At 42.6% G+C, this 20,080-nt stretch overlaps 1 protein-coding gene across 4 annotated transcripts in view; it reads right to left on the bottom strand.

Moving 5' to 3' along the window:
• Positions 1 to 12,965, bottom strand: part of LOC147653727 (uncharacterized) — a 405,650-nt gene extending 392,685 nt beyond the window's left edge. The window contains exons 1-5 of one of the 4 annotated variants that reach the window (XM_086885301.1): positions 10,768 to 12,965; positions 10,168 to 10,454; positions 9,603 to 9,939; positions 8,923 to 9,344; positions 7,394 to 7,412 (exon numbers count right to left, since the gene is read on the bottom strand). In XM_086885301.1, coding sequence (XP_086741427.1) covers positions 10,257 to 10,454; positions 10,768 to 11,580 — 1,011 coding nt within the window. In that variant the 5' untranslated portion in view covers positions 11,581 to 12,965 and the 3' untranslated portion in view covers positions 7,394 to 7,412; positions 8,923 to 9,344; positions 9,603 to 9,939; positions 10,168 to 10,256. Of the gene's footprint in view, positions 1 to 7,393; positions 7,413 to 8,006; positions 9,345 to 9,602; positions 10,455 to 10,767 lie in introns of those variants that run through there. The other 3 variants (XM_086885300.1, XM_086885298.1, XM_086885297.1) reach the window with 3 other exon arrangements.
• Between the last annotated feature and the right edge of the window lie 7,115 nt (positions 12,966 to 20,080).

Raw genomic sequence — 20,080 nt, 5'->3', positions numbered from 1 at the left:
GGATGGGCCAAGAGCAGCAGCACGTAAAGCTGCAGCAGCGCGGAGGAGCCGTGAGCAGCCATAGTGCTCTGCCAGCAGCACCGAGGCTCTGGGCGTCTCTCTGCGAGCAGCTGTGCCTGGGCACTGGGGCGCAGCAACAGCTGGGGACAGTTGCCAGCCAGCGTGCCGTCCCCAGAGGCTGTGATGTCACAGAAGCACAGAACGCCCTGGCTGCAGAGAGCCCTGAGAGAATGTTGAGTCCAAGCTGGGAGCCATGGCGGCAAGCATGGCCAGCAGAGCGGGGCCCGAGCGCTGCGGCCTGGCTTGCCTTGCACCCGTGCCACAATGATGACTCCAGCAGCCCCTGTCAGGCCATTGCAGTATCTGATGGCCCACGCTGGGCACAAGTTCTTCCCAATGGCCAGCGTAAACCTCCCTTGGCCCAGCTTCCAAGCCTTGTTGGCATCTGCTCTCTCTTGTCCTTGCCCACCTGGCTGGCGCTGCCGTGTTGCTCGCTGGCCTGTCTGTGGGAGAAGAGGCTGTGCCAATGAGTGCTGCTCAACTTGGAGGCCATTCAAAGGAGGATTTGATTGTGCCTGCTGTGGGAAGAAGGAATATGCGTGCACATGGCCACTTCCCATAGGTTTTACCCCAGATTTTCATGAGCAGCTGTCCTAGTGAAAGTCAAGTCTGTTTTAGTGAGTATTTGAGGGCTTCCAGAGCACAGTGCCATCTCAGGGGAATTCTGCTGGTTGAGTTCTACTGAGGCTTTGAGATGAGTTGCAAATCCTGAAAATGTTCTCCTTGCCCAGGTAGTAATTTCACAGTTTAGACTGTGGGGATATTGATTGCTCAGTGTTGAGGACCTCATGTAACTTTCAGCCCCAGAAACTTTCAACCTCCAGTGATTGTCCTTGAGACAAAACCATTTGAAATCTTTTTTTCTGTGGACAGGAATTGCTTCGGTGTTACTTCACATCATCCATTAAAAATTTGATGCCTGGAACAAGTCCCGAGTGCTGTGTGATTTCCTTGGTCGTGTTCCTTGGAATGGCTTCCCCCCCATTTTCTGAAGCTGGCCCCAGAAAGGTCATAGATGGGTGAGAAGTTCTGAAGGGTCAAGTGGTGCAGATCTTTGCCTCCTGTTTCGAGGTCTGTGGTGAGCTGTGAGTCCAAGAGCTGATTTGAAGTGATGGTGAAAACACAATTGAACCTTTTTGCAGCAGGGTGGATGGATAGAAGCAAAGCACAGCACGGCTGGCAGCAGCAAATGAATTAAAATGCATCCCTGGAATATGTTTCTTGGATTGTTCTTCTAGTATTGTGGTAGTAATTCTGATGTCTGAGTAGTGAACAAGCAACAAGTAGTGAACACGTGATTTGTAGTCAGTTTTCTATTTCTTATGTAGTGGAGAGTATGGATGCTAGCTTTGGAGCAGGCTGCAGAGAGCTGCAGAAACTGCAGGCCCCATGGCCTATCAGTCCTGCCCGAGAAGCTAGCCTGGGAATTCATAGGAGGATTTCAAAACAATCCTCAGAGACAGAAAACAACTGCCAGGTGCTGTTTGTCTGTCCTCTTGTTTTCCTTGCAGGAGAAAGTCAGGGGGGTGGTGAGCCCCGCTGACCAATGATGGTGATGTAGCACTTTACTAAGCAATAAGAGTTTCCTTTCTGTACTTTCCACGTATCTGTCTATTAGACAAGCCTAGAGTAATAAAGTAGAGAAGATTCTCCTGTTGTGACTCCCTTGAGAGTCCGTGTCGTTCTTTCCCACCGTTCCCAATCAGAACGACAGAGGAGATTTTTAAGAATTGTGTTTTTCTCTCCTGGTTGAGGAATGTGTTCTTCACGGGCTGAATCTTCATATCACTTTGTTTTTGTAGAAGAGCAGTTTCAGCAGCAGATGATTCTCCTTGCCCTCCTTTTCATTTTTCTTGTCTGTATTATTGCCTGGCAGGTTAACCTTTTCAAATTGCGTGCTGCAAAACGTTGCTGCTAAGGATAGTTGGTGTCCAAACAGGTTCTTTTCTCGCTTGGATTTCAACTATTGCAGGATGAAAGGTTTCTAATGAAGCTACAGAATTGCATATCACTGGGACCTTGACTTCTTCCCTGCTTGGATCTAGATAAAGAGATTCTTGCCAATTGAACTGCTGACATATTATGTAGAGATCAGGAGTGGCCACCACAAGTGGTACTGAATTCTTGGAAATGTGGTGATTTTTGTTAGAAATGATTTTAGCTTTGACAGTGCAAGCTTATCATATCCATCTGCATTTGTGTTCTATTAATCATGGGGTTTTGTATTAAGCATGGGCTTCAGTTTGCTGTCTTTTTGTCACTTCTTCAAATACCAGTTTTCTACACCTGCTGGCTTGTTCCTTCTGACTTCAAATGGTATCTCTTGGGCACATAACTTCATCTTATTGTGAACAGCGCAAAGAACATGTTTTGGTCTGTCTTGATTTGATGGAGTGATTGCTGTGGAAGGACTGGGAGGTTTTGTGGTTTAAGGTGAAAGAAGTTCAGCAGCCTTGGCAAGTAAGTGTGCCAGTTTACAAGGTGAATCTACAGAAACCCCCGTGCTTCAGCTGCAATGTACAATCTCTGAGGCTGCTGCTGTCGGGGTGCCTTTGTTCTGTTGGTTTGGGAACCCATATTCTACACAGCATCATTTGTCAGAACTCCATTTCACTTGTACAGTCCCTCTGTTTTCCCACTTCTGAATGATGGTTTTCTCTGTGCCTTTAACATGGGGAATTCTGGGTGATAAAAATAATACATATTCCATAATGTTTTACGTTTCCTCTTGGAGTTTTTTCTAGTTTTCAAATAATTACCTTTTGTTTCTAGCTGGGGGCAAAATGCATTTGCAGTTTCAGTGGTTTTTTTCCCAATTTCTAATCTTACTTGGGCACTAGATAAGGGAGAAAAATGCCCTAGCTTCATGGAAAAGATTCTGTGTTATTCCATGCCTTGAAATGAATTAAAATACGGTTCTATTGCTCTCTGTTTCATTTCTTCACTTCATTTGGTAGAGTTTAGAAATCTCTTGCCATGAACTAGGTAGTGCAGAGTGCCTGCCTTGCTGTGTTGAACTCCTGGGTGAGCATGCCAGGCTTAGTTTAGAGATTTGCTTTTAAACATCCCTTATTCCTTGTGAAATCTATCATTTGGTTTGTTTGTAGTTGTGTTAGAAGATAAAGAGGAGGGGGATCACCCTGGAAAATTTGTCATCTGAACTGAATTTGTACCCTTTAGGCCATCAGTGACTGCTCCTTAGCTTTCTCAAGGCATGAAGGACACTGGGAGTTCCTCCCAGACTCTTCTTTTGGGACAGCAGTCCTTTCTCTTTGGCTCCATGAGATGCTCTGCACAGGAGTGCTTGAGCTCTGAAGGGCAGGGGCATTCCATGAGGGTGAATAATAAAGAACTCCTGTAGCCTGAACTGTTTCCAACTTAACCCAGCAGAAGGAATTGTTTCCCAATTCTGAGTCTAATGGTGCTGCTGACAAATTGTGCAGTTTCAGAGCAGCAGTGCAAGATGTGCAAGGGGCTTGTGTGGAGGGAGAGCAGCAGCTTGTAACACTGGACCTTTGTCCCGTGGGCAGCTGTGCGGTTTTAAGCGGGAATGTTCCGGAGGGGTGTGGAATTGAAGAAATGTTTGGAAGATTTGTAGGTTTGTTGCTGTAGGTGTGAAGGGTGGGGACAAGTCTTGTCCAGTGACGGAGCAATGATTAGTTAAGGTACTGGGAGAGCATCTGAGGATGGTGTTGCTGTTGCATGTGATTTTTCTGGAGGCCATCTGATGCACACAAGATTTGTTATGACTACCAGGATTGCAACTAAACAGAATGCAGTCATTTTTCTTGTAATTTAGTGCAGCATCTTTTGATCCGTGATGAGCTGAAGGCTCAGTGCACAAGGCTGAAAGGAAATGGCACGCTCTCAAGAGATTTTGGTCTTTGCGGCTTCATGAAGGTGGATAGGACATAATTCCTTCGCTCATTGGAGCTGCAGAGTTTAGTTTGATCTCCTCTGTTTCTAAGCAGTGCTAAAAGGTGTTCCTTCCCTCAATTTTGATGGCAGCAGAGAGTCAGCTAATGAATGTGGATCTAGGTAAGGTTTGTGGAACAAAATCAAACACAATTGTCTGAAAAGCTGTTAGACATGCCTACAGTCAGTGTCAACAGAGAAGGAAGAGGTTAAAATTCCATCTTAATTTTAGAGCTCTTCCTCTCTTCTGCCTGCTTTTCCCATAGTGCATATGGAACCAGCATAGTTCATTTGATCCCTACCCCTGAGTGCAGCAGCTCACCTGCTTTCTGCTGCCCGCCTTTGCTTTCTTGTCAGATGGAAACACTGAAATAGAAAAGGTGATGTGACTTAATTGACTTCATTCAAATGCCTTGGCAATTGAATTTCTGTCTCTTGGCTGGATACTCAGCATCTCTAAGTGCAGAATCCTCCCTGGCACTGTATATCCTCGCCTTGTCCCTGCCACCACCACTCAAATATTTTCCTTTCATTGTAAAGTGAGTGAGATTTTACTTGGCTGGAATTCTGCAGTGCTGGGAATGAAGGCTTTTTCCTTCCTCATTTTTTTATAATGAATTTCTTTTTTATTCTATTCACACCTTCTGAGTGAGCCTTTCATAAGGGCTTCTGTATTTCACAGAGGCTACACCTATTTGGGCCTGAAGACTTTGATACAATTGTAATCACTTGGAAATGGAACCTGTTTGATTTGTATGGAAGGCAGCCATTCTCCCTGTTCCAAACTTCCTAAAATAGTTTATCCACGTTGAAAAAAAAAATACCTCTTGGAGATAGTGAAGACAGTGCATGATGGTGATTCCAGGGATGGATAAGAAGGACCATCACCTTCCTCACACCAGCAAACTTGAGACTAATAGTCAGGTCTGCAGTTCTAATTTTAATCCACAGTAATCTACAGACAATCCTTTATTATCTAAAAAAGCTGATACCGTTCAAGTTGGAAGCAAGCTGAAGTTGGAAGAGTTAGGTTTCTTCAAAGCTCTTGTTTCCAGCAGGATTGGAGAGCCTTTACCTTTTGTAACAGGAAGGTTTTAAATTTGTAATGCTGACCTTGCAAGTGGAACTTGGTGGCTCCATTGTTGCACTTGGAGCAGCCAGATGACCTCAAAGGAGAAGTGCATTGTTCTAACTTGTGTGGAAGCAGTGGCTTCAAATACCATCAGGAAGTGCTGGACTGGCAGGACATTGGATGGATGCTCTTAGGCCACAGAGCTGGAAATATCAGTTGTAGCCACATGGTAAGTCCATTTATGTAATTCCAAATCTGTTCCTCACACGATCTGTGCTCCTCTATTCCGTATCAGCTTGGTGAGGAGGTAGATGAGACTGTTGGGGGAAAGAAACACTTAAATTTAAAGCAGAGTAACTGTTCCATTATAAATGCTGAAGATAAACCTGTGAGGCTACCAAAGAAATCTTTCTTTGGCTTCCAGTTAATAACTTCAAATGGATAACAAATCTATGCTGTATAATCTGCTTTGAATGGATTTCCTTTGGAACGTGTGCTTCTTCCTGAATGACAGAACTGCAATATTTTCACACTTGCAGTTTCACCCTCAAATGGCCACAGGAAATGCAGCAGCTTCTGTTTTCTGTTGCTTCTGTTTGTTAATGCTTCAAGGTGTTGCTCTGTATTTGTCCCCAGCTGTCATGACCTTAGAAAGAGAATGTTCTAAAGATAGGAGTAAAAAAGCCAGAGAGCTCCTCCTTGCAGCAGACACGGGCAGCATTGGATCCTAATAGTTTTTGCAAGGCATCCTGATGGGGAGAGGCAGATGTCAAGAATGGCAACTTCAGCAGGTGTGTGGCTGCTTCGTAGCTTGGGCTGGATTCAGGAAGGGCAGTGTTCCAGAGAGCAAAGTCAAGAGTTTGAATCAAGTAAGTGTGAGGTGCCCAGAAAGGCAGGGCCCACACTGCTCATGTGTGTCGGGGGAAGGTGAGAATCAGGCCCATCTGCTCCTAGAAATGCAGGTTCCATCTTTAGCAGCCAAAGGCTATGCAAATAAATGGCTTCTATGTATTGGAGAGCATAGAGCATGAAGTTAGTGTTTCATGCAGTTGTTTGAAGGCAATATGGGATTCCAGAGCTTAGTGTTTGAATTGCAACTTGAATTTCCTTCTTTGCTGTTATTTAGACTGCTCTGAAGTAGTCATGAGAAGCAAAAATGAAAGGCAATGTTGTTTGATGGGGACTGTGGTAGGGCTTTCTTGCCAGATTTGAAATGGCTTGAATTGATTAAAATCTCCAGGTGAGGGGAAGGTTGTATCCATTCCTCTCTCTTATTAAAGCAAATTTTCCAAGAGGGATGTAAAATTGCAGTTGAGGGTTGGGGTGGTTTTTTCTTTTTTCCCTTCTTTCATGTGCAACCTAACAACTCCAATTTCGCAGGCCTATTTAACATTTGATCCCTAAAAGTCAGTCCTTTGCTTTGTATTTTGGGCACTTGTTCATCTTGGGGAATTTGTCATCTTCTCAGGGCATTGAAGGTCAACCAAATGCTGCAGGTTTCATTCTTCCTTTCATATGGTCTATGTCCTGGGGTTTGACTCTTAAGCAGAGCTATTTTTTTATTTTGCAGCCTAGCAGTTGTACGGTGGGGCTGTGTGCAGGTGAATTGACTTGAGAACGATGGGTAAATCAGCTCCTGGGAAGATGTGCACTGCCTGGCCCCGATGCTTCAGCATGCTTGAGGTCAGCTTGGCTGCCTCTGACTGTCTAATAATAATGCAGAATAACAGAATTAAGTATTCATTGTAATTGGTGATCAATAAGATTTGTTTTCAGCTAAGTCTGCGTGCTAGTTTCTAAAGCACTCCAGTCTGTTTCATCAATGACCTTTGTGGTTTTAGCTTAAGCTTTCCAGTTTCTGCTGTTGTTATTTTTTGCCCTGTCGCTGTGAGAGGAAGGGATGATGGCTGGAGGTTTGGCAGTCAGCGAGGGCCTGGCCACCACTGCAGTTCTGTACACTCAGCCTTGGAGATGTGATCAGGAATGTGCTGTTAGTTGCCAGTTTTGTATTGCAAAGACTGAGCATGCTGCCATCACTGTGTTTGATGAGTGAGTTTTCATTGGTTTGGTCCAACTCCAAAGCAGCCTTAATTTGAAGGTGGAATTCTTTGTGGATGAGGCTGTGAAGAATATGGTGTTTATACTCCCATCCTACGGGCAGTACGGTAGAACAACTCCTAACTGATTTGGTAATAAAGACCTAGTTTTTCTTCACTAAACCTGCCCTAGCCAAATTCATCAGCTGGTGATAGCTATCTCTGGAGTGGGAGTTCTTTATTGAGTTGATTGACAATTTAATATACTTTGTCAAGCTGTGTTGTTTAGTTTCTGTTGATCCAGAGACACCTGAGGCTCCTTTTGCTTCCTAAGGGATTAAAGTAGCAAGCACTTAGAATGAGATATTGGGAAGATGGGTGCAGGAGACTTTGTAATTTACTATGGAAAAACATAATAATGATGATGAATATTTCAGGTGGAAACGATAGCATTTCACTATATACTATGTGAAATGCTTTTATGTGGTTTTTTTCATTTCTCTTTTATTTTTTAATCCTGGATAAATTAAATGAGGCTTTTGGGGAAAGCATGAGCTGGAATTTCTATTGAGGTTGATAACCTCTGATTCTGCTCTCGTTTGTCTGTCTGCTGGAACTTGTAGCAAACTAGCTATGTCCAAGTTTAATTGTGTAATAATTATTTTTCAAATTGAGCCTTTCTCACTTGGTGCTGATGTATTTGGGGGAGGGAGGGGAATGGAGAGTAAAGAGCTCCTTTCATGAATACAATTGAAATTTCATCTTGCTGATTTGAGCCTTTCCAAGATTCAAGTGAGCATTGGATCAGGTTGGAACTGAGGGGATGACTCATGACTCTGGCATAAAAACTACATTGCATTCCACATATTAGGAGTTTTCTGTTGCCCACAAGAAAGTTCAGGAAAAAAAGACAAAAAGAGAAATGGGTTTCAAATTTCCTGTGCTATTTTCAGTTGACTCCTCTTTCTGGAGATGCCTTAGCAAGTGTAGGACATCTGAAAAACTTGGAACTGCAACTTTCTTGTTGAGGCTCTGATGAACATTGCTTCTGTCATCAAGTTCTTGTGTTCATACTTTGAACTTAGCTGAGTAATGTTGGTATCAGCAGACTCTACTAAAGCCATGCCTTCCTAATTAATAATGCATTCTTAATAAAAAAAAAAAAAATCTATTTCTTCATGTATTTAATTACCTAGTGAGTGTAAGACTGAATGAAGTTAATACCGTGCAGATTTCAAGCAAAACGCTGCTTTTTAATGTGCTTCAGTATAGGCTATGCACAAGTCAATAGACATGATTTTTAAGCTTCAGTTACCTTTCATTACCCTGTGCATATTCAAATTCAGATTGATGAATGCTGAACCAAAAGCAGACATCATAGAGTTAATTGAAGTTCTTTAAATTCAGAGGCAAACTATTTTCATAGCTTTGTTTTGAGGGTGGGTTGCTTTTGATGTCTGGGGTTTTTTTGGCTAAGGCAATGGCAAACATTTATTTATCCTGCTCCCTCCCCATTTTCCACCATCGTTGTTGCCAGTGATGCCTGCAGTGCTCAGTGGTCAATGACCCTCAGCCAGGGTGAGCTGCAGGAGCCTTACAGACGGGCCTGTTCTTTCTCCCAGTGCTAGAACAAGTGCAACAGCACAGTGCCATTTTGCTAAAAGCTAATATTTTTCCCAGCAGCTTCTTCTCCAGGCAGAATGAAATGCTTTCTTCAAGAGCAACCACATCTTTTCTCTGCCTGAAAGGTTGTGTTTGTTTGGGGTTTTTTCTCTTGCCTTAGGTGAGAGATAAAAAAAAAATGAAGAGGAAAGCCCAAGGAAATGCCAAAAGTACCACCTGGTAGTAATTTTGTGTGAGTGTCTCCATTTACACTTCAAACTTGCTCTTGGAGAACTTGGAGCTGCATTTAAAATGTATTTTGGTAGGTGGTCAGCTGCTGACTATCTGCATTTCTTCTTCCATTTCTTTTCTGTGCTTGTTTGGTATTGCTGCTGAATGTCCCCAAAGAGTAAAGTGGTGTGGAAGAGTTGAGGAAGCAGCTTTTGAAATTCTAAAGCTGATGTGTAGGTTTTGTTCCTCTTGGATTTTTAAAAGCAGGTATGTCATCCAAGTTAACTTTCTTCAGCAAGTAACAAGATTGTCGTCCTTCCACTGATGCTCTGTATTTTAACAGAGGTATTTGATGGTGCTGGAAAGGAGCAAGATGCAGAATGAGTTTGAGAGAAGTGATTTAAAGTGGGAGCACAGATGGTTGATTCCTAAAAATCAAAAAACGGATGTTTTGTTTTGTAGGAAAATGAAATCTAATCCTATTTGAGGGTCAACAGGATAAATACAAAGAACTAAATACAGATGTAGATACATATATACATATATGCGTGTATATATATATATATATATATATATATATATATATATGTATAACCCCGCCCCCCGAAATCTATGAAGCAGGACTGATTGGTGCCATAGCCCAGGCAGCCTGTGGATCTAATTGCCTGCCTGTATTCAGCCCTTGCCTGGATGCCAGGGGAGACGTCTCTGGATTTGTCTCCAGACAGCTTTCCAGGGATGATCCTGCTCCTTTCCTGGTGCCCCAGAGTGCTGCAAGCCCCCCGTCCTGGGGCCATGGTGATGCCTGCCGGGGCCTTTAGGGTCCCCCCTAAAGGGCAGACAGGGCTTGACTGCAAGCTTCCTTGGAAGCTGGAGGCAGGTGAATATTGGCCACCTTCTTCTTTCCCGCTGCCCTCCGTGCTCTTGCAAAGCCTGCTGGGGCACTGGGGCTCTCCATTGCAGGCAGTCTGGAGCTGCCATGCAAAGCCATCTCTCAAGGAGTCCCCAGGTCTCAGGTGCAACCTCAAGAAAATGACACAGCAACGTGTAGAAAACGTGAACTTTGACTCCTTGATTCACTTGACTACTTCTAAAATCTACAATCCAACGTTACTAGAAGACTATGGGGTAAGAATCTTAAGGCTAAGAAACTTCGATGCTTCAACTGTTTAGAACTGAACACTAAGGGAAAGGTCAACTTCTTGGGGGAAACGTGGTGGGGAATCGAACAACAACAGGGGTGTGGCTAACTTGTAAGGTGGGGAACGTCGCAGTGCCTGGGCTGGGCACTGGTCACCCGTTCCCCGTAAGGTTCTGTAGCTGGAGCGCGACGCTGGAGGTCAGAGCTGTGGGGAGGTGCGGAGTCTCCTGTCACTGCCCTCTTTTGCCGCCATCTTGGTGGTTGGTTGAGGGCTGTCGCGAAGGAGCAGCCGCATCAGGTCGCGGTTGTCCATCAGCAGCTGCATCAGCTCCGTGGGACAGCCCTGTCTTCGATGGCGGCGGGGCCCCGCACGGCCCGAAGGGCTCTGGAGATTCCGCTGCAAGGCAAAGCACAGGGATCCCCATGGAAGAGGCAGAGGGGCAGAGCGGGGCCGGCACCTGTGGGGCTGCCTTTGGCCTGGGAGACAGAGACTCGGGCCCAGTTGGGCTGGGCTGGCCCGGGGAAGAGGCTGCAGCAGGCAGAGCTCTGCCGCCTCTGCTTGGTGCTGTCCATGGAGCTCAGCCCCTGGGCCGCATTCCCCAGCCAGGAGCTCAGGCCCCTTCTGCCGCAGGGCATTGGCCAAAGGGTGCCCAAGAGGCCCTCAAGGTCTGCCCCATCCCGCCTGCCTGACCCCCCACCCCCCTCCTCACCTCTCGCCAGCGTCTCTGAATTCTTTTTCCGAGCGACCATCCCATGGCCATTCCTATGATGAGCAGGTCGATGAGCAGGAATGTCCTGGCCGCCCACCGGATGCGCTCAGGGTCCGACTCGTCCAGATGACAATCCTCCAGAAGCAGAGGAGAGGCATCCGTGCTGCGCTCAGGTTTGCTCACAGGGTCGAGGGGATGAGCCAAGAGCAGCAGCACGTAAAGCTGCAGCAGCGCGGAGGAGCCGTGAGCAGCCATAGTGCTCTGCCAGCAGCACCGAGGCTCTGGGCGTCTCTCTGCGAGCAGCTGTGCCTGGGCACTGGGGCGCAGCAACAGCTGGGGACAGTTGCCAGCCAGCGTGCCGTCCCCAGAGGCTGTGATGTCACAGAAGCACAGAACGCCCTGGCTGCAGAGAGCCCTGAGAGAATGTTGAGTCCAAGCTGGGAGCCATGGCGGCAAGCATGGCCAGCAGAGCGGGGCCCGAGCGCTGCGGCCTGGCTTGCCTTGCACCCGTGCCACAATGATGACTCCAGCAGCCCCTGTCAGGCCATTGCAGTATCTGATGGCCCACGCTGGGCACAAGTTCTTCCCAATGGCCAGCGTAAACCTCCCTTGGCCCAGCTTCCAAGCCTTGTTGGCATCTGCTCTCTCTTGTCCTTGCCCACCTGGCTGGCGCTGCCGTGTTGCTCGCTGGCCTGTCTGTGGGAGAAGAGGCTGTGCCAATGAGTGCTGCTCAACTTGGAGGCCATTCAAAGGAGGATTTGATTGTGCCTGCTGTGGGAAGAAGGAATATGCGTGCACATGGCCACTTCCCATAGGTTTTACCCCAGATTTTCATGAGCAGCTGTCCTAGTGAAAGTCAAGTCTGTTTTAGTGAGTATTTGAGGGCTTCCAGAGCACAGTGCCATCTCAGGGGAATTCTGCTGGTTGAGTTCTACTGAGGCTTTGAGATGAGTTGCAAATCCTGAAAATGTTCTCCTTGCCCAGGTAGTAATTTCACAGTTTAGACTCTGGGGATATTGATTGCTCAGTGTTGAGGACCTCATGTAACTTTCAGCCCCAGAAACTTTCAACCTCCAGTGATTGTCCTTGAGACAAAACCATTTGAAATCTTTTTTTCTGTGGACAGGAATTGCTTCGGTGTTACTTCACATCATCCATTAAAAATTTGATGCCTGGAACAAATCCCGAGTGCTGTGTGATTTCCTTGGTCGTGTTCTTTGGAATGGCTTCCCCCTCATTTTGTGAAGCTGGCCCCAGAAAGGTCATAGATGGGTGAGAAGTTCTGAAAGGCCAAGTGGTGCAGATCTTTGCCTCCTGTTTCGAGGTCTGCGGTGAGCTGTGAGTCCAAGAGCTGATCTGACGTGATGGTGAAAACACAGTTGTCGTGGTTTTAAAGCAGTAACTGAAAAAATACTAGAAAACTTACTTATTTCTTGCTGTGAGATATGGATTAGAGCAAGAGCAAAACAGGCTTAAAACTTAAAAGGAATAAAGAAAGTTTATTCACAAAACTACAAGAATAAGAACACCAGAATAAACTTTCAGAAAACCCTTTTATCCCGCACTACCCAGCATTCCCTTGTTCACATGACAAGATAGAGACAAAAGACTTTGGAACTTTGGTGTTTAAAACAGTCCCAATTCTTGCTAGAGTCTCTTTATCAGTGTTTGTATAGAAACAGAAATCTTCTTCTGCTAATCTATGGAGTTTCTCACAAGAAAAATATTTCTGTTATAGTTTTCTATTTGTTTGATGCCAGCTGCCCGGAAATCTGCCATGAGTTCACTCCTCCCATTTCACATCACTCTGAGGTGTGTATGGGCCATGAGTCCTCTTCATCTGTCTCTGTGAGCTTCGCAGGAAAACAGTTTTCTCATTGCCCTCAAGGCCTCAAATCTTCACTCCACTCTGTTCCAGCGCCTCACTGTATCACAATTACTCTACTTTTTACTCAAAATCCACACTTTGAACACTCCATGCTTCCCAATATACTCTGTCATGAATTAAAGGAGTTTTTTTCAGAACATGGTTGTCCATCTCCATAGCTTTAAGAGAAAAATATTTCAGCTTATAAAGCATCTCCTTATTCTCTCTTCCCTATCTAAAACTTAAGCCTTGTTTTTGTCCTATATTTTTCTAATACTAAAAAAAAAAAAATCTGTGTTTTTCTAAAAGTGAAAAAAAAAAATAAAAAAATAAAGTAAAGAGTAGAAACAGAATAATATTTCTGAGAGGCAGGACATTTTTTAGTTTGTGTTGTCCGATGGAACAACAGTCACTTGAAGAAATTCCATATAGTAGAACATGTCACATTTGTCAATTTTAACCTGAAATTTATTAACAGGAATGTCTGTACTACGAACATGTGTTAAGTATAGGAATATATTGCATGTTTTCCTACTTGTAAGAAGTAAATTTCTGTCTTTACAAGCTAACACCATTAATTTCAGCTCTTAGTTATTCCCATTGCATATTCTTTTAAACAGACTTAATCAGACAAATTTTGTGTTATTTAGCAAGTAATGCTTGGTTATTACTACAAGTTCTTGAAGTCATAACACTTAAAATTGCAGTACATATATATTATTCTTACTATGATGATGTGAGTTGGCTGCTAGTCATTTAACTATATATAAGGTCTTACTATTTCTTAGTGCAATTACTTAAAATAAGTGTCTTGGAAATTGTTTTTATTTTTAGATTTAAAACTGTTCTTACTAAAGTTGATTTGTTAAAGATTGGACAATGTATATTTAATAATTAATGTTCCCCAGTGATATTTATTGTCAGTCAGGATTCACTTTACAGTCAATAAATAACCTAAAAAATCTGAATTTTGTAGCCAGTTTTGTCTAATTCTTAGAGCAATGCTTTGGGAAATTGGAGATATATATATATGAATATAAATATGTATATCTGCTATATACCTTTTTTATGATGGTTTTGTCCTACTACTGCAAATGTTTCTTTTTGTTTGTTTTTTCCTAACATACATAAAATTTTCTTAACCATATTTAAAGCTACCAGCTTGTTATTCTGACAAAACCCTGTGAGAATAAATTATTTTTATTAATACTCTACATGTCAAAACCTTGCAGTCAGTCAAATAACAGAAGGAGTGTTCATTGTCTCTCTCCCCCACTGATGCTGTTCTAGGAGTTGGAGTTAGAAGATTCAGACATCAAGTGAAACAGTGAAAGATGATAAGAAAACACTTGATTCTCACAAGGTATTTCCTACTAAAAGAGATTGTTTTGCAGTTTTGTTTGCTCTTGACACTATTTTGAGTAAATGTGAATTCCTAAGACATGCTCAAGGCAATTAAATATTTATGCTCCCCAAACTCAATTTTTAAGCAACATTTTCTGTTTACAAGAATCAGGTTTGCTTTGGTTTTATCTCTTTTCTTTCAGGTTACAAGACAGATTTTTTTATTATTATTTTCATTGGGGGAAAAAGATATGTATTTATAGTGTTTGTGAAGACTTTGCTCAGCTGAAAAAAGTAATAGGTAACATGAGTATAACATTGTGTTCTTCCATATTTCTATTTTTAAGTCCTATTACATGTGATATTTTCCATTTTGCCTTCTATTAGGCCTGAAATTGGAAACTATTTAAAACCTAACAAACCCCGGAGTTTATCCCTGTTCTTTGAATAGCAACAGAAGTATGGCTGTCATGGTTTGACACATCAATGAAGAACAGCCTCTGCTCTGCAGCAGGTACTCAAGTGGAACTTTTGCAAGTGGGCTCTCATCAGGAGTGAAACACTGGCTGCTGACTCTGCTGCTTTTGGTCACAGACTGCTGCCTTTATGAACCAGGTTTGTCCTTCTGCCTCTTTTGTGTTTTATATAGACTTGATTACAAATGAGGCACTTGTCCTCTTAACCTGGGAGTTGCAGCAGGTCAGCAGCAGCAGGAGTTACTGGCTGCTTCCCATCAGCTGACTCCTTTTAGCCAACCCTTCCCATTTCCTGCGCCAATCCGATTTTTCCAAGCAATTAGGAAGAAAACTAAACCATAACTTTTACAAAATCACTTTAGGGAAGATGTTGCTTAATTGTTTGCTTCATTCAAATGAACACTTCTAACATTCACTTCTCTGAGTAAGAATGCCTTTTATGAGAAGCTGCTAAAAATAGGAATTTGAGAGCAGGGATGTTAAAAGTAGGGCCAGAGAGGAGCAAATTTGTCGCAGGGCAAGTTCTGTTTGCACTGAGGGAGTACTATCAATTTTGTCTCTGTCCTGTCTTTCACTGGTCCTGAAACAACAGTGCCTGCTTGAACAAACCTGCTCCTCAGGAGTGATTGGATCTGGTGCTCTGGGTGTTAGCAGCTGCAGTGCTGAACCACAGGCAGACATGAGATCTGACTGGATCACCCTTGCTAACATTTTCATGTAGAACCCATAACTCACTTGATCAGCAACACTTGCTTGAATGCTGCCTTTTGCCTTGGCTCTTCCCACTAAATAGTTCTTGAGCTGGGAAGTGGTCCTGATCTAAGAATCTGCAGTAATCTTTAATTCTGCCTTTATAACTCAGGAAACCACAGTAACCTTCATTTTAGAATGTGAACATTTTTTGGACAAACACTGAATTGTAGCTTCATTGACATGAGCTAAAGTAAGCTCTTTCAGTGGTCCTAGAGTGGTAGCTGTAAAAGGCAATCAGAGTGAAGATCCTGAATAATTTTCTTTTCCAGCCAGGTTTTAATGTATTTCCCCTGCAAATCAATTCATGTATCATAGAGCTCAATTACCTGCCCATAAAATGAGAGTTGTTGCTCAGAACTGTGGAATTAGGGTAACAAGAACTGTAATGATACACTAGATAAACACTGTTGCAATACTCTCTCAGCCCTGTTAGGGTATTTTAAATTTGCAGCAGATCTCAGTAAGGATGAGAAAATGCTGAGCTACATAAAAATGATGGAGACTGGAGGAGAAATTAGCCTTGCAGTGTTCTACAGTCCCAACATTTCCAACCACCACACCTGGTAGTGAAAATGCTGGTTTGTATTTGAAAAAAAGGAACTGCAATCAATCAAATGCACTGCCAAGTATAAATTAATTTCTGTAAGTCAAGTCCCTTAGGAACAATTCCTTAATAAAAGATCTGTTTCAAATCTCCTAAGTCTTCTAAAACCAACCCCAACAAAACACAGAAAACATAGTGTCTTTATTTGACCTGTCCTAGACTTCATTTATTTATTTACAGTCTGAAGGATGAGTCAAGTACCTGCAGTGGTGCCTTTAGCAATGCAAAACAAAATATTTTGAATATTCTTATTTAGCGTTCCAGTTTTAATGAGCTTGGAGCATAGTGAAGGAGATCAGATGTTTGCAGGTTCTGGATGAGGGTAGAAATAATTAAAAAGCATCTTGAAAGTAACATCATATTTTTGTCAGCCATCTCTTCAGGGACTACTTTAAATCCCAGAATGTTCAAGAGCCATCATCACTGTACAAACAGAAGCTCCAACTGAACGAAACCAGAAGAAGTGGATATGGCAAATTCTCTGGTCCAAGTGGTGATATTAATCTGGTGAGGCTCTGGATTCCCATTTCAGACATACTATCACAGCTTAAATATAGGAAAAAATTGGGATTTTACTTTGCTGTGGTCTCTTTTTGTTTTGCAAAATATGTGATAGTTAATATATGAGTAAAATCTTGTATAAAAACAGGTTTGTTTTTTGGTTTTTTTTCTAACAAATAGCCAAATGCATATTACCTGCCTTGCTGGAAAATAATTGAGGTCTTCCTCTAAGAAATTTTTTCTCAGAGTGCCTTTCTTTGTGATTTGTGTTCTTATCTTAGGAAGATACAGGAGTTGCTCATTTTAATGCTGTCCAGCAGACTATTCCATGCTTTCTCAGCTGTTTGGATCTGCAGTTCAGGATTGGACCAAGAAAAATGGTGATGGGATGAAATTATTTTTATTCTTAAATGAGGACAATTCCATTTTTAAACATACACATGTGCTTCCAATGCTTTCAGTAGTCAAGGATGAAATTTTGAACAGACATGAATTCCTCAGTCTTTGTTTCTTTTTCCCTGAAGGATGGAATTTGGACTTTGCCCACCAGTGCAGTCCTTGCTATGGGCAGATGTTTCTTCTGTTCTTCTTACCAGCAGTAGGAGTGGTTGGACACTGAACCTCAAAGAAGAGGGAGCTAACATCCCTTACCTGGATAAGTCCCACAGGTAAGCACCTTGGAGAAGTTCTTCAACCAAAACCAGTTCCTGTAAGGCTTTCCAGCCCTTGACAGGAAATAAGCTGATTCCTGCAGGCTGCAACATGAAGACTTCCAGACTGAAGTGAGCATCCTGCTATAAGGAAGGATTTGGGAGTAGTGAGTCATCATTTGTATGGGAAATTAATCTGTGATTTTTATTTATTGTTTTTTTTCATTTGAAGTAACATCACATCATCATAGAGAGACATTGTCTGTCATTTCTGGTGTGGATACCTGAATAACTCAGCTAGACAGGTAGCATGATAAGGCAATACAATGCAGATATTGAAAGGAATTTTTTGGATGATTTTTTTGTTAGTTCAAGCTGCAGTCCCTGATTTATTCAGGCTTTGAAGTACCATGCAAGCCTTTCCCACAGAAGAAATTCTGTTTTATGTAAATAATGCACTGTGCAGTAAACTAGAAGAAAGCAGGGAGCATAGAGCATGAAGTTAGTGTTTCATGCAGGTGTTTGAAGGCAATGTGGGATTCCAGAGCTTAGTGTTTGAATTGCAACTTGAATTTCCTTCTTTGCTGTTATTTAGACTGCTCTGAAGTAGTCCTGAGAAGCAAAAATGAAAGGCAATGTTGTTTGATGGGGACTGTGGTAGGGCTTTCTTGCCAGATTTGAAATGGCTTGAATTGATTAAAATCTCCAGGTGAGGGGAAGGTTGTATCCATTCCTCTCTCTTATTAAAGCAAATTTTCCAAGAGGGATGTAAAATTGCAGTTGAGGGTTGGGGTGGTTTTTTCTTTTTTCCCTTCTTTCATGTGCAACCTAACAACTCCAATTTCGCAGGCCTATTTAACATTTGATCCCTAAAAGTCAGTCCTTTGCTTTGTATTTTGGGCACTTGTTCATCTTGGGAAATTTGTCATCTTCTCAGGGCATTGAAGGTCAACCAAATGCTGCAGGTTTCATTCTTCCTTTCATATGGTCTATGTCCTGGGGTTTGACTCTTAAGCAGAGCTATTTTTTTATTTTGCAGCCTAGCAGTTGTACGGTGGGGCTGTGTGCAGGTGAATTCACTTGAGAACGATGGGTAAATCAGCTCCTGGGAAGATGTGCACTGCCTGGCCCCGATGCTTCAGCATGCTTGAGGTCAGCTTGGCTGTCTCTGACTGTCTAATAATAATGCAGAATAACAGAATTAAGTATTCATTGTAATTGGTGATCAATAAGATTTGTTTTCAGCTAAGTCTGCGTGCTAGTTTCTAAAGCACTCCAGTCTGTTTCATCAATGACCTTTGTGGTTTTAGCTTAAGCTAAAAATCTAGTTTCTGCTGTTGTTATTTTCTGCCCTGTCGCTGTGAGAGGAAGGGATGATGGCTGGAGGTTTGGCAGTCAGCGAGGGCCTGGCCACCACTGCAGTTCTGTACACTCAGCCTTGGAGATGTGATCAGGAATGTGCTGTTAGTTGCCAGTTTTGTATTGCAAAGACTGAGCATGCTGCCATCACTGTGTTTGATGAGTGAGTTTTCATTGGTTTGGTCCAACTCCAAAGCAGCCTTAATTTGAAGGTGGAATTCTTCGTGGATGAGGCTGTGAAGAATATGGTGTTTGTACTCCCATCCTACGGGCAGTACGGTAGAACAACTCCTAACTGATTTGGTAATAAAGACCTAGTTTTTCTTCACTAAACCTGCCCTAGCCAAATTCATCAGCTGGTGATAGCTATCTCTGGAGTGGGAGTTCTTTATTGAGTTGATTGACAATTTGATATACTTTGTCAAGCTGTGTTGTTTAGTTTCTGTTGATCCAGAGACACCTGAGGCTCCTTTTGCTTCCTAAGGGATTAAAGAAGCAAGCACTTAGAATGAGATATTGGGAAGATGGGTGCAGGAGACTTTGTAATTTAGTATGGAAAAACATAATAATGATGATGAATATTTCAGGTGGAAATGATAGTATTTCACTATATACTATGTGAAATGCTTTTATGTGATTTTTTTTCATTTCCCTTTTATTTTTTAATCCTGGATAAATTAAATGAGGCTTTTGGGGAAAGCATGAGCTGGAATTTCTATTGAGGTTGATAACCTCTGATTCTGCTCTTGTTTGTCTGTCTGCTGGAACTTGTAGCAAACTAGCTATGTCCAAGTTTAATTGTGTAATAATTATCTTTCAAATCGAGCCTTTCTCACTTGGTGCTGATGTATTTGGGGGAGGGAGGGGAATGGAGAGTAAAGAGCTCCTTTCATGAATACAATTTTAATTTCATCTTGCTGATTTGAGCCTTTCCAAGATTCAAGTGAGCATTGGATCAGGTTGGAACTGAGGGGATGACTCATGACTCTGGCATAAAAACTACATTGCATTCCACATATTAGGAGTTTTCTGTTGCCCACAAGAAAGTTCAGGAAAAAAAGACAAAAAGAGAAATGGGTTTCAAATTTCCTGTGCTATTTTCAGTTGACTCCTCTTTCTGGAGATGCCTTAGCAAGTGTAGGACATCTGAAAAACTTGGAACTGCAACTTTCTTGTTGAGGCTCTGATGAACATTGCTTCTGTCATCAAGTTCTTGTGTTCATACTTTGAACTTAGCTGAGTAATGTTGGTATCAGCAGACTCTGCTAAAGCCATGCCTTCCTAATTAATAATGCATTCTTAATAAAAAAAATAAAAATCTATTTCTTCATGTATTTAATTACCTAGTGAGTGTAAGACTGAATGAAGTTAATACCGTGCAGATTTCAAGCAAAACGCTGCTTTTTAATGTGCTTCAGTATAGGCTATGCACAAGTCAATAGACATGATTTTTAAGCCTCAGTTACCTTTCATTACCCTGTGCATATTCAAATTCAGATTGATGAATGCTGAACCAAAAGCAGACATCATAGAGTTAATTGAAGTTCTTTAAATTCAGAGGCAAACTATTTTCATAGCTTTGTTTTGAGGGTGGGTTGCTTTTGATGTCTGGGGTTTTTTTGGCTAAGGCAATGGCAAACATTTATTTATCCTGCTCCCTCCCCATTTTCCACCATCGTTGTTGCCAGTGATGCCTGCAGTGCTCAGTGGTCAATGACCCTCAGCCAGGGTGAGCTGCAGGAGCCTTACAGACGGGCCT

Source organism: Cyanistes caeruleus, chromosome 4 (assembly GCF_971803275.1).
Source record: "Cyanistes caeruleus chromosome 4, bCyaCae1.hap1.1, whole genome shotgun sequence".
Taxonomy (NCBI): domain Eukaryota; kingdom Metazoa; phylum Chordata; class Aves; order Passeriformes; family Paridae; genus Cyanistes; species Cyanistes caeruleus.
This window is presented reverse-complemented; position numbering and strand designations above follow the sequence as displayed.